A 12,951-nucleotide genomic window follows, 5' to 3' on the forward strand; every position below is an offset into this window, starting at 1 on the left:
ATTTGCAGCTGACGAGATTAAAAAGATCTGTCATGTTTTCCCACGTTTTTCTTGAACTTTGCACTTCTAGATCTGCTCCCTAAATTATCTTTTCTCTTTTTTTTAAAAAAAAAAAGAAAATTCAGAAGGGGAAAAAAAAAACAGAATTGAGTGAGCAGTTCAAGAAAGCCGTGGAAGAACATATCCATTATCTTGATTTCTCAGAACTCTCCCCTCATAATTCTCATATAGTTGAGCAAAATTCGACGAAAATTTTGATGAGTGAGTACCAATGAATTCAAAACTCACCTAGATCGAAAGGAGATTAGGTTCCATAAGACAAAAAGAAACAAGAATTTTGAGTGCAAATTCAAATTCAGGGTGTGTACCCATGCAAAACAAAATAAGTTAATAATTATCACAAAAAAGAAACAGAAAAGAGAAGCAACGATGAGAGAGACAAAAGAGGAGAGGAGGTATGGACGTACAGGAGAGAGCAGCGTATGGCCCGCGCTTAAAAAGATCCAAAAGGATTGGTTACAAATCGAGATCCCTTTTTTATTTTTTTTTTGGGAGAGAAAAGACCCCAAATTCTTGAAATCTCTCAATTCACCCATTGAAAAGTGGGACCCGCAGTTCATCAGCGGGTCAGCGTGTGGGCGCTTGAGAACTTCGTGTACTTAACAACGGGTACAAAAGAGTAAACGGGTGTACCCGGTTTGCACCCGCACGTGCGGTCCAGGGAGTCCCGAGAGCTGACTGTCAGTGACGGCCGTCTCTTAATCAGGGCCGGCCCTAGCATAAGGCAACTAAGGCCTTTGCCTTGGGCCCCAAGTTGGATAAGGCCCACCCACCCATATATATAATATATGTAACTTAGTTACTTAAGCATAAACCTAACCCTATTTAAAAAGTAAAGATCCAAAGATAAAAAGTGAAGTTAATAGCTTAGCAACTTATGAGATTAAAAATTTTGAATTCTTAATAGCTATGAATATTTGGTATGACATATTGTTTGCTGTTAATTCAGTTAGTAAAATCTTACAATCTAAAGATATGCATATTGATATTGTCATAGATCAATTAAAGGGTCTTATTGTATATTTAGAAAATTATAGACAAAATGCTTTTATATCTGCTTTGAATTCAACTAAAGAACTTGCTAATGAAATGACGTACAACCTATATTTTGTGAAAAACGTAAAATTCATAGAAAAAAACAATTTGATGAAAATATTGGTAATGAAACAACATTTAACGCTGAAGAATCTTTTCGTATTAAATATTTCTTATACATAGTTGATAAATCGCTTGGCTCAATTGAAAGTAGGTTTGAACAATTTAAAACGTATGAAAAAAAATTTGGTTTTTTGTTTGATTTGAAAAAATTAAAAGCTTTAGATTATATTGAATTGAAAGCATATTATCTTAATCTCGAAAATGCACTAAAACATGATGAACATTTAGATATTAATGGACTTGATTTGTTTTCAGAATTGAGAGTGCTTAGGGAAATTTTAAAAATAGAGATTAATAGTCCAATTGAAGTGTTGAACTATATAAACTGGTTAGATTCTTTTCTAAATACTTGTATTGCTTATCGTGTACTATTGACTATACTCGTAACAATTGCTTCCGCTGAAAGAAGTTTTTCAAAATTAAAATTACTAAAATCTTATTTAAGATCGACCATGTTACAAGATATTGAAAATAATATGTAATTTTGCCGCTCAAAAGGTAAGAAGAATGAGATAAAATGTATTATGAGTTGTATCACTTAGGCCTCATCCAATATTTCGCCTTGGGCCCCAAAATTCCTAGGTACGGCCCTGCTCTTAATCTTGGCCGTCGATTTTGTTATTATGGACGGTTGGAGATTATCGGGTCAGATCCACTTCAGCGCGATTTGTTCCCTCGCTAACCGCCGGATTAGTCGCCGAGTGGTTAGAGCAAGGGCAGCAAGCTCTGTTCAGAGCTCTCAAGGCTGACGTGGTCGTGGAATTTGGCAGCCCCCCCTCCAGCAAAGCTCCTAACCCCTCCCAAGCCCCTCTCCTAAGGCTGACCTGGCTTTGGGGAGCTTCCGAGCTCCCAAGCGCTCCACAAATTTGTGGAGCACTTGGGAGCTTCTAACTGGCCGAAATTTAACAAAACCCCCCCAACAAGTACACATTCTCAGATCTACCCAAAATTGAAGAATGAAATCCAACCTTTTCGTCTCAAATTGATCCGATCGGCGGCGGCGGACTAGAGCAGATGGTCTTTACTCCGATCGGCTCTGATCGACGACGGCGGAGGATGCGGTGTTGGTGTTCGGGGTTGGGGAGCCAGAGATCCGTGGGTTGGGGAGCCAGAGATTCGCGGTGTTGGATGTGGTGTTGGTGTTCGGGGTTGGAAACGAAGAAGAGTGGAGGCGTTTGAGCTTGCGATGGGGAAAAAAATGAAGATGATTTGGGGAAACGAAATGAGCTGGGGAAAAGAAGAAGGGGAGATGACGAAGATGAGTTGGATGTGATGTAATTTTTTTTAATTGGCTGCCAGAGTTTGAGCTTGTGATGTAATTTTTTTTAATTAGCTTTCACCTTCGCAGTTGATTGAAAAATACTACTGTTGTGTGAAAAAATGTCCGTTGAGTGAAAATTATTGCTGTTGTGTGAAAAAATGACTGTTGAACAGTAAGAAAAACTCTATAAATTCACAATTCACTACACAACTCATTCCACACAACTCTCTCATAAAAAAACTCTATATTTTCCTATCAAATTACAAATCTCATGGATCTCTCCCAAAACAACTACTATTCGCAACTCCTTACCGGTGAAGGATCGACCTTATACTCGCCGTTCTATACAGAAGTCGTAGAAGAAGGTCATCCCATCGAGTTATCGCAATCCGCAACACAACAAGTGTCATCCCAAGAAACACCGACCACAAAGAAGAAGAAGGCTTACATGCGGTCTAAAAATTGGACTGTCCATGAGGATAAGCTTCTTGTGTCTGCTTGGCTGAACACGAGCCAAGACGCCATCCAAGGTACGGGGCAACACAAAGATAAGTTCTGGCACAGAGCTAACGACTACTTTATCCAATACTCCACCGATCCAACGAGTCGCACACCAAACCAAATGATGCACCGTTGGTCAACGATTCAACTATCTGTCAACAAGTTCTGCGGGTGCGTTGCTCAGATTGAAGGAAGACAAAGATCTGGTACGGGAATTATTGACCAGGTAAATATTTAACTTATATGTTTTTATGTAAATATTTAACTTATATGTTAGATTATTCTAAATTTAACTTTTGTGTAGACTGCAGAAGTAAAAGAATTATAACAATCTCTTTATGGTAAGCGATTCGTGTTTGACCATTGTTGGGTTGAGTTGCGTCATCATCAAAAGTGGATCCAACAAATGGAAACTTACAATAAGATTCGATCACAGCCGAGAAGAACCACAAACTCTGATTCCTCACCAAACAATTCCATGCCAGCGACCCCCATCGAGTTGAACACCGACTCGGATGATGTTATAGCAAGGCCTGAAGGGAGGAAAGCGGCAAAACTCAAGAGGAAACAAAATGTGGACAAATCTGAGTCCGCTAAGTCCATTATGGGAGAGGCTTTCGCGTGGATGAAGCAAACCAACAAAGAAAAAATGGAGCTAAAACAGAAGAAACAAGATGACGATATCATGAAGATCGATCTCTCAACACTCAATTCAGTTCAACGACAATACTTTGAAATGCGTCAGGCAGAGATATTGGAGAGGTGGATGTCCAAGGGTTCTTCCTAATTATCATATATTGTACTCGCATCGCATCCTCATTAGTTCTTCCTAATTATCAAATATTATCTTATATTAGATTTATGATTGTACTTGAAGTTGAAAATTTTGGCATTGAATGAAAACAACTACTTTATTAAAAATGAAATTGGCGTAGTACAACAACTTGAAAACGATCATGTTATGCATTATGATGCAAGCTGTCATGATATCTTTCAGCACACAAGGTTGCCAGAAACGTCCTGGTCCACGAACAATCGCAAATCGAGCTTGCAACACGCCAAAAGCTCGCTCAACATCTTTTCTTGCGCTTTCTTGTTGTTGAGCAAAGTACTTATGCTTGTTTCCTCGAGGTGCTGGAATAGTCTTCACTAATGTGGACCACTCTGGGTAAATCTCGTCGGCGAGATAGTATCCCATATTATACTTGTGGCCATTGACAGTATAGTTGCACGGTGAAGCTCTTCCCTCCGCAAGTTGTGTGAAAATCGGTGAACGATGTAGAACATTAAGGTCATTGTGAGACCCCGGCAGTCCAAAGAAGGCATGCCATATCCAAAGATCTTTGCTAGCTACGGCCTCCAAAATAATTGTAGGTTCATGAAAATATCCAGTATACATACCTTGCCAGGCAGTTGGACAGTTCTTCCATGTCCAGTGCATGCAGTCGATGCTCCCAAGCATACCAGGAAAACCTCGTTGTGAGCCTTCCTCGAGCAGGCGTGCAACGTCTTCATTAGTCGGTGCACGAAGGTATTCCTCTCCAAAGATGTTGATAATCGATCGAACGAACCTCTTCACGCTCTCAAGCGACGTACTTTTACCGATCCGAACGTAGTCGTCAATGGAGTCAGCGGATGCTCCATATGCGAGCATCCGCATAGCTGCAGTAATCTTTTGAAGACTAGATAGTCCTAACTGTCCAGCAACATTCCTCTTTTGGACGAAGTACTTGTCATGTTCGACGACTGCGTCGTGGATTCGAAGGAATAACGAACGCATCATTCTGAACCTTTGACGAAAATAATAAAGAGGATATGTTGGTGCGTCAGCAAAATAATCTTGGAACAACCGATTGTGGCCTTCCAGTCGGTTTCGATGGAGCACGATACGTCGTTTGTGTTGAACTGAAGTTGAACATTTCTCTTGTTCTTCTTCCTCAACAACAGCAACTCCCATAAGAAAGAACGTCTTCATCATTTCATCATCGCTAGAGCTAGATGAGCTAGACATTTTATTCTGGGAGATGATGGGTTGAGGAGAGAAGCCATCGAATTTTATAGGAATCAGTCGGTTGGCGGTCAAAGTTTGCGATACCTCGAACTTCGTGCCCAACCTCGAAGACCGCGAGTTACCTTGAAGACCGTGTGCGTTCCCTCGAAGACCGTGGGTTGCCACGAAGACCGTGTGCGCTCCCTCGAAGGTCGTATCCAACGGTTAGAAATAAAATACAAGAGGTTTAAATATAATTAAAAGTAATGGGTAAAATATTAAAATAGAAGAGGGGTTTTTTTGATATTGTTGGAGCTCCTAATTAGGAACTTGTTGGAGCTCCATAAAAGAATGAGTGTCTCCCAATGCTTAATTTGTTAATTTTTTATTCTAAAATGCTTGAGAGCTCTTGAGAGCATGCTGACTAGGACTCCCAACTGGGAGCTTGCTGCACTTGATCTTAGTTATCTTCAGAGGCTGGAGCGAATCGTCTCTACCGTGCACGCGCTACCTATGCCTAGCAGTGAGTGGGGCCCACTCCTCGACTTTGAATTTCGACGTTTGCCCTAGATCCACAGTTTGGTTGGTAATCACAAGTTAGAAAACATTTTTTATCTATATACTAAAGTTAGCCGACTCAGCAGTGTTCCTAAGCTACGGTAAATAAAATTTCTGTATATATTGTTTCTAAGCACAGTAGCGTGCACCACTATAGAGCTACAGTATCAAAATTTTCTGTATTTAATATTCCTAAGCACAGTAATTTCAGGGTTGAAAGTAGATAGCATGTATTAGTGGATCTTGGTGTAAAACTACAGTAACCGAAATTTCTTTATATGCTATTCCTAAGCACGGTAATTTGAGGGTTGAAAGTGGATAGCATGAAATTTTAGTGGATCTTGATGTAAAGCTACAATACTCTAAATTTCTCTATATACTATTCCTAAGCACAGTAATTTGAGGGTTAAAGTGGATAGAATAAAATTTTGGTGGAGGTTGGTGTAAGCTACAGTAATCATAATTCTCTATGTACTATTCCTAAGCACAGTAATTTGAGGGTTGAAAGTGGATAATAACATGATTTTTTAGTGTAAAACTACTGACCGTTCAACTGTAACTCTTTACATCAACTTGTGTTTTTTAATATTTCCCAAAAAGTTTCCATATAGCCTTGCTATCTAAAATAATAAACCATTTACATATTGAAAGACTGTAGCTTGATTATTTTAGGGGGTGTTTGTTTTGTATCCCAAAATTTATGGATATGGATTTCACCATAGAATTTGAAATCCATAAAATTTTTTATATGTTTTGGGATCTCTAAAATTTTGTTTGTTTCATCAATATTTTGGGATTTGGAATACTATAATTTGTAATATTTTGTTTGTTTCATCAATATTTTGGGATTTGACATACTATAAATTGTATATTATAATATTATATAATATTTTAATAACATATATTATTATAATATTATATAATATTTTGGGATTTGGAATACTACAGCATGAACAGTGATTATTGGGTCCTCCTATAATATTATATATAATATATTGGCTAAATACCCATATTGGTATTTTAGTTCAACCTCGTGATGACTTAATCTGTATAAATACCCATATTGGTATTTTAATTCAACTCAATTTGCCAAGAAGGTATTTTAAATAAAAAATCGGCGTTAAGACATTTTAATTGATTAAAATTACCAATTAGGTCTTTTTGCTTGTCCGCGACCACTTTTCCGGCAAGAAAAGGTCACGTGCATTTTAATTCAACCGGTTTTCTGACGTGGTAGTGGCAGGAAGAATAAGAGTCGATGCATTTTAAAATCCCCCATTTCTAAAATTGGTAAAAAAATTAGCGAAAAATTCGTGGAGAAATTATCGTATAAATAGAACCTCTTTCTCTTGCATCGATCCATGGCCGCGCCGGCGGCAATCTAGTCTGCAGTGATCTTCGTCTTCTCACTCTCTTCTCTCCGAATTCCAATGACGCTTTCTTCTAGAAGTTCCTAGAATCGGGGGTTTTGGCTGCTTCTGTTAGCGGTAAAGGTAAGATAATTGAGTTGGATCTGAGATCTGGAGTGAATGCGTGGAAGTTTGATCTTTGTTTTGAAATTTTTAGGGTTCAGGTTGGTTCGTTTTGGACTTAAATTGTGATTAAACCACATCAGCAGCTAAAACCGAGCCACATCAGCAAACCGAGCCATATCATCAGCTAAAACACAGATTAAGTCATCACATGCCACACACGTGACGAGTTCTCACCGGAAAAGTGGTCGCCGACGAGAAAAAAAGACCTAATTGATAATTTTAATCAATTAAAATGCTTTAATGCCAATTTTTTATTTAAAATACCTTCTTGGCAAACAGGGTTAAATTAAAATACCAATATGGGTATTTATACAGATTAAGTCATCATGTGCCACGCACGTGACGAGTTCTCGCCGGAAAAGTGATCGCCGACGAGAAAAAAGGACCTAATTGATAATTTTAATCAATTAAAATGCCTTAACGCCGATTTTTTTATTTAAAATACCTTCTTGGCAAATGGGGTTAAATTATAATACCAATATGTCTTAGCCATAATATATATATTATAGATATGTTATATTATTATAAATATATAATAATATATAATATAATATATTAATTAATATATATAATATAATATAAATGATATATATAATATTATTTTATATAATATTATATATTATATATAAATTCTAATTATAATAATATATATATTATTATTATAAATATAATATAAATATAATATAATTATGATATTATATATATATAAATTAATATTACTAAAATTAATAATATATTATTAATTTTAAATATATATAAATATATATAACATAATATATATATATATATATATTACATAATTTATATTATTTTTTTTTTTTTTTTTTTTTTTTTTGTTTTTTTTTTTTTTTTTTTTTTTTTTTTTTTTTTTTTTTTTTTTTTTTTTTTTTTTTTTTTTTTTATATTTATTATAAATTATAATAATAAGTATAATATTATATAATTTATAGTTTATAGAATATTATATATTAATGAATTATCTATATAAAATAATATAATATATATATATAAATATATATACTATTATAAATAGTATTTATTATAAATATATATAAATATATATAATTATTATTATATATTATTATATAAATTATAATATATTATAAGATATAATTAATATATATATATATATTAATATATATATATAATATATATATATATATATATATATATATATTATATATATATTATATTTTATATATATAATTGCATATAATTATATATATAATTATATTTAATATATATATAAAATTAATATATTAAATTATTATATCTATAGTATATTTATATTATTTATATATAATATCTAATATATATATATATTAATTTATTATATATATATATTATATTATATAATATAATTATATTATTATATATATATTATATAAATAATTATATATTATATAATATAATATATATATATTTATATATATATAATATATATAATATATATAATAATATATATATATATATATATATATATTATAATATATATAATATATCATATAATATATATAATTATTTATTATATATATATATATTATTATATATATATAATGCTACAGTAATTTACTGCAGCATTTACTAAAGCATGAACAGTGATTCTTGGGTCCTCCTATAATTATAGAGGAATAGATGTATTATATTAAATATTATATTATTATAATATTATATTTAATATATTAATCTTATATTATAAGCATTAATACATCAATATCCAACCTGCATCCTCTCTTAATTGTAGGATTTCACAAATTCTAAAATATAATAGTTTTTTATTATTTGGGGATTCAATAACCCAAAATTGGTTTTGAAACAAACATGGTTTATGGAATTCTAAAACCCAAAAAACTTGTAATCCACCTTATATCCCAAAAAGAAGTTGAAACAAAAGAGATGATTTCACAAATCCTAAAAATATATTATTTTTTTATAATTTAGGGATTCAATATCCCAAAAAAAAGTGAAACAAACAAAGTTTAAGGAATACCAAAACTCAAAAAAAGTACTTTTTACATCCCAAAACTTGAAATCCACCCTATCTCCCGCACCTCTCCGTTCGTCTGGACAAATTTTCAAAAGAGACCCATGAACTTAAACTCAAAAAATAATCTCATTCAAACAAAATTATAAAAACCGACCTGGTTCCAGCCTCAGCGCTGAAACCAAGTCGATTTTTAAAAAAAAATTCTGAAACTTCACGGGAGTTTTAGCAGATCTACTAAACTTTTCGGAAGTTCAACTCCCGTGAAGTTTCATAGTTAAAAAAAAAATTTGAACTATGAAACTTCACGGGAGTTGAACTCCCGTGAAGTTTAGTAGATCTGCTAAACTTTACGGGAGTTCAACTCCCGTGAAGTTTCAGAATTTTTTTTTTCAAAAACCGACCTGGTTTCAGCGCTGAAGCTGAAACCAGGTCGGTTTTTATAATTTTGTTTGAATAAGATCGTTTTTGGGGAATAAAAGTCTAAATGGGTCTCTTTTGAAAATTTGTCCATGTTCGTCTTCTTCTTAAACTTCACATTGGCAATAGATAAAATACCTTGGTCTTCGATGGATTTTTTCATTGTCTGCTCATGTTCTTCCTCTTTTCTTGCTCCTAAAGTTAATTCCTTCTCTTATTCTTTCATTATTTTCTTGCTGAAATTTTAGATTTTTAATGAATTTGTTGCCATAAAATTACCCGTCTTGTGATTATTTAGTAACATGAGTTTTCCCTTTTCTTTTTGCTTCAGAAATTCGCTCTCTTTTTCATTCTACTCAGGTTGGATACTTTCTTTTTAGATATTTATTTTCCCGGCCTTGTTGTCGTTGTTGTTGTATCTTTGGACAATTTGATGTATGCATTCTAGAATAATTTGAAATTTGTTGGAAATGAATTGTGATGTCTATCCATTATTGTTGAATTTTTTATTTGTATATATATATATACACATTAATTGAACACATACCGTGAAAACTTTCATACACTTTTTAAATTTCTTTCATATTAATGTCGCAGCAGCGCGTGTGTCAATTTTGCTCGTAAATAAAGAAAGCCAAAGCCCAAATATGAGCACTCCACTTAATTATTTAATTGTCTAAACAGTAGTTTTTTATCCAATTTCGAACTAAAAGCTCATAATGGGTTCTTTTAAATAGGTGACGATCTTGTGACATATCAACAAATCCAGACGCCTCTTTCTCAGCTTGGCCAAACTAATGAATAAGAATTTGTTTGGGGAAATCTAATAAGTTATTGGATGTGTTAGAGATAAGGGTGCATTCAGTCCGGATACGGTTCGCATATGATACTTATCATATCTATATTCGCTTACACATCTCGGATAAGGATACAAATATATCTCGATAAGAAAAATTTATAATCATATTCGCTAAAATCGGATTCAGTTATAATGAAAATTTATAATCATATTCGCTAAAATTTATTATCATATCCGCTTATAATCATATAAGCGGATATGTGTACATATACAAAATAGATCTGAGAAAAGTAGATAGTATTGAGAAAAATGTAGTTCATGTGAAACAAAAGAGTTCGTTAAAATCTTCATTATAACTGAAAAGTTAAGATTAGACATCTTGATCATCAAAATTAGCCACAAAGCCATAATCTAAGAATCGAAACTATCGTAAGAGTATGACTAATATGTACTCAGATATTTCAGATTCGGATAAGGATACAGATATTTCACTACAAAACCATATGCGTAACCATATCCTATCAGTTATAGATTTGAGTAACCATATTCGTATTCTAACGGATACGGTTGTGGATGTTTTCTCGGATACGAATACGGTTTAGCACCCCTAGTTAGCTGGGTTAAGCTAAGCAATTAGGCCCTAAAAATAGAAGGATAAAAGGCCAACAAGCTAAACTTGGAGGATGTAATTATCTATAGTAAGTCAAGGAAAAAAATTACTTTCTTTTATATGGTTACTAGTGTTATACTGATAATCATATTTTATTACAATTTTATATCCTCATTATCTATTTTATATGAATAAATATACCACTAATAATTGTTTTTATCTTTAATTACAGGGTAATGAAGAATAAAAGCCCAATATCTCTTCTCTCAATAAAGCCCATGAATTAATAAAAAATATCAGCAAAAGCCCAAAAAATGCCAAAGGCCAAAGCTAAAAAGAAGAAGAAATATCAAATTGTCCAAAAGCCCAAGCCCAAGAACAAATACAAGACCAAGCTTCAAGCAGCAACCGGAGAGAACCTCACATCGATGCCAACATCGATGAGGGCATCGATGCCAGTATCGATGCCTATATCGATGCCAACATCGATATGCCTATCGATGCTGGCATCGATATTATCAGCCAAGCAGTTACAATCCAAAGGCTAAAATTTATTATTTTTAGATAAGATTTCAATCCAATGGTTCTCATTCACTGATGTTTACTATAAATAGGGATAGAGAGTGAGGGGTTAGAGGTGTAAAAAATTTTATAACTCCATTTGGAGAGGATGGTTACTCTTAATTGAGAAGATCTTCCAAATTTATAACTTTTGTTACAATTAATAAAAGAATTTTTCTCCACTTTAAATTTTTTTTTCTTCTCTTTGTTGGATGATGAAGATAGAGATGAAGAGAAATTTGAAGGTTTGCTTTTCTTTTATTTTTCTCTTTTATTTTTTATTTCTTTTTAGTAATTTTTTATTGCTTATTAGTTTAGATTTATATTCATATCTTATAGAGTAGATTTACTTTCTTGTATTTTTATTTCTTTTTACATTTTAATTTGTAGAGTAGATTTATTTTCTTGCATCTTTATTTCTTATGCAATGTAGTTAGATTTATTTCTTGTTCAAAATATAGTTTTTCTTATTTTTTTCTTTTCTTTTGTTTTGTAATTAGTTCTTATTCTCTTTAATTCATTTCTTGCTTTTATTTCTTAGGATGTGAAATTAATTCTTGTAGGAATCTTAGAATTGTATGAAACTACTCTAATTTCCTTTAGTATTATACAAAATATTCTCTTGCGCTTAAAATTATCATGTTTAGGATAATCAACTAGAGAACTAATTGATAGAAGAAGAATTTGATAATCTATGCTTATCTTAAATGGTTTGATAGGTTATACTTATGAATTCTAGGATTACTATCTTGTTGTTGTTCTTATCATGATTTTTATTTTGACTTAGATGATAATTTGATAGGTTATACTTTTCTTAAATAGTTTGATAGTCTATGCTTAATAAATCTAAATTAAAATATGATAAAAAGAGAATAGTTTGTATTTTGTAATTGAGATTAGCTAGTGGATTCAATTCTAGATTTCTCATATCTTTAATTTAATCCTCCATCTTTTCTTTCTTGATTTTTTTCTTAGTTCTTGATTTTCTCTTATTTGTTTCTTGATTTTTATTTGCTTTATTTTTCTTTCCTTATGATTTCATTTATTCTTTATCACATCCACTCTTTATTTCTATGATCTAAAATCTCATTTATTGACTTTTGCACATATCCACAACACTCCTCATATCTCTCCACAATCACACTCCATTCATTACTCCTATTTTTGTCACGCACAAAACATAAGAACCAATTCTAATAATCTCTTAAAATCACCTCCCTCGTGGGATCGATATCTTTATACTATAACTTGATTGATTGTGCACTTGTAATTTGAATATGTGTTTATGCCGCATCAAGTTTTGGCACCGTTGCCGAGGAACGGTGCTAAGTAGGATTTTATTATTTTTGTTCTTTAACTTGTGTGTTTTCTTGTGAATGAACCGCTTGGAGCTTAAAAACCTTGGATTGAAGATCAAGAACTTGAAGAATTGCTTTTGGGTTACTCTTCTTTCTAGAATTTTTAATTCCACCATTTAGCCATTTCTTCACAATTAGAGACAATTAGGACTTAAA

At 32.6% G+C, this 12,951-nt stretch overlaps 1 protein-coding gene across 1 annotated transcript; it reads right to left on the reverse strand.

The window, feature by feature from the left end:
- On the reverse strand, window positions 3,771-4,991 carry LOC109838665. Its single transcript, XM_020407089.1, has 2 exons — window positions 3,891-4,991; window positions 3,771-3,809 (listed from the first exon to the last, which is right to left on the reverse strand). Exons 1-2 carry the CDS (start codon window positions 4,989-4,991, stop codon window positions 3,771-3,773), a joined length of 1,140 nt encoding a protein of 379 aa, XP_020262678.1.

Source organism: Asparagus officinalis, chromosome 4 (genome assembly GCF_001876935.1).
Source record: "Asparagus officinalis chromosome 4, Aspof.V1, whole genome shotgun sequence".
NCBI lineage: Eukaryota > Viridiplantae > Streptophyta > Magnoliopsida > Asparagales > Asparagaceae > Asparagus > Asparagus officinalis.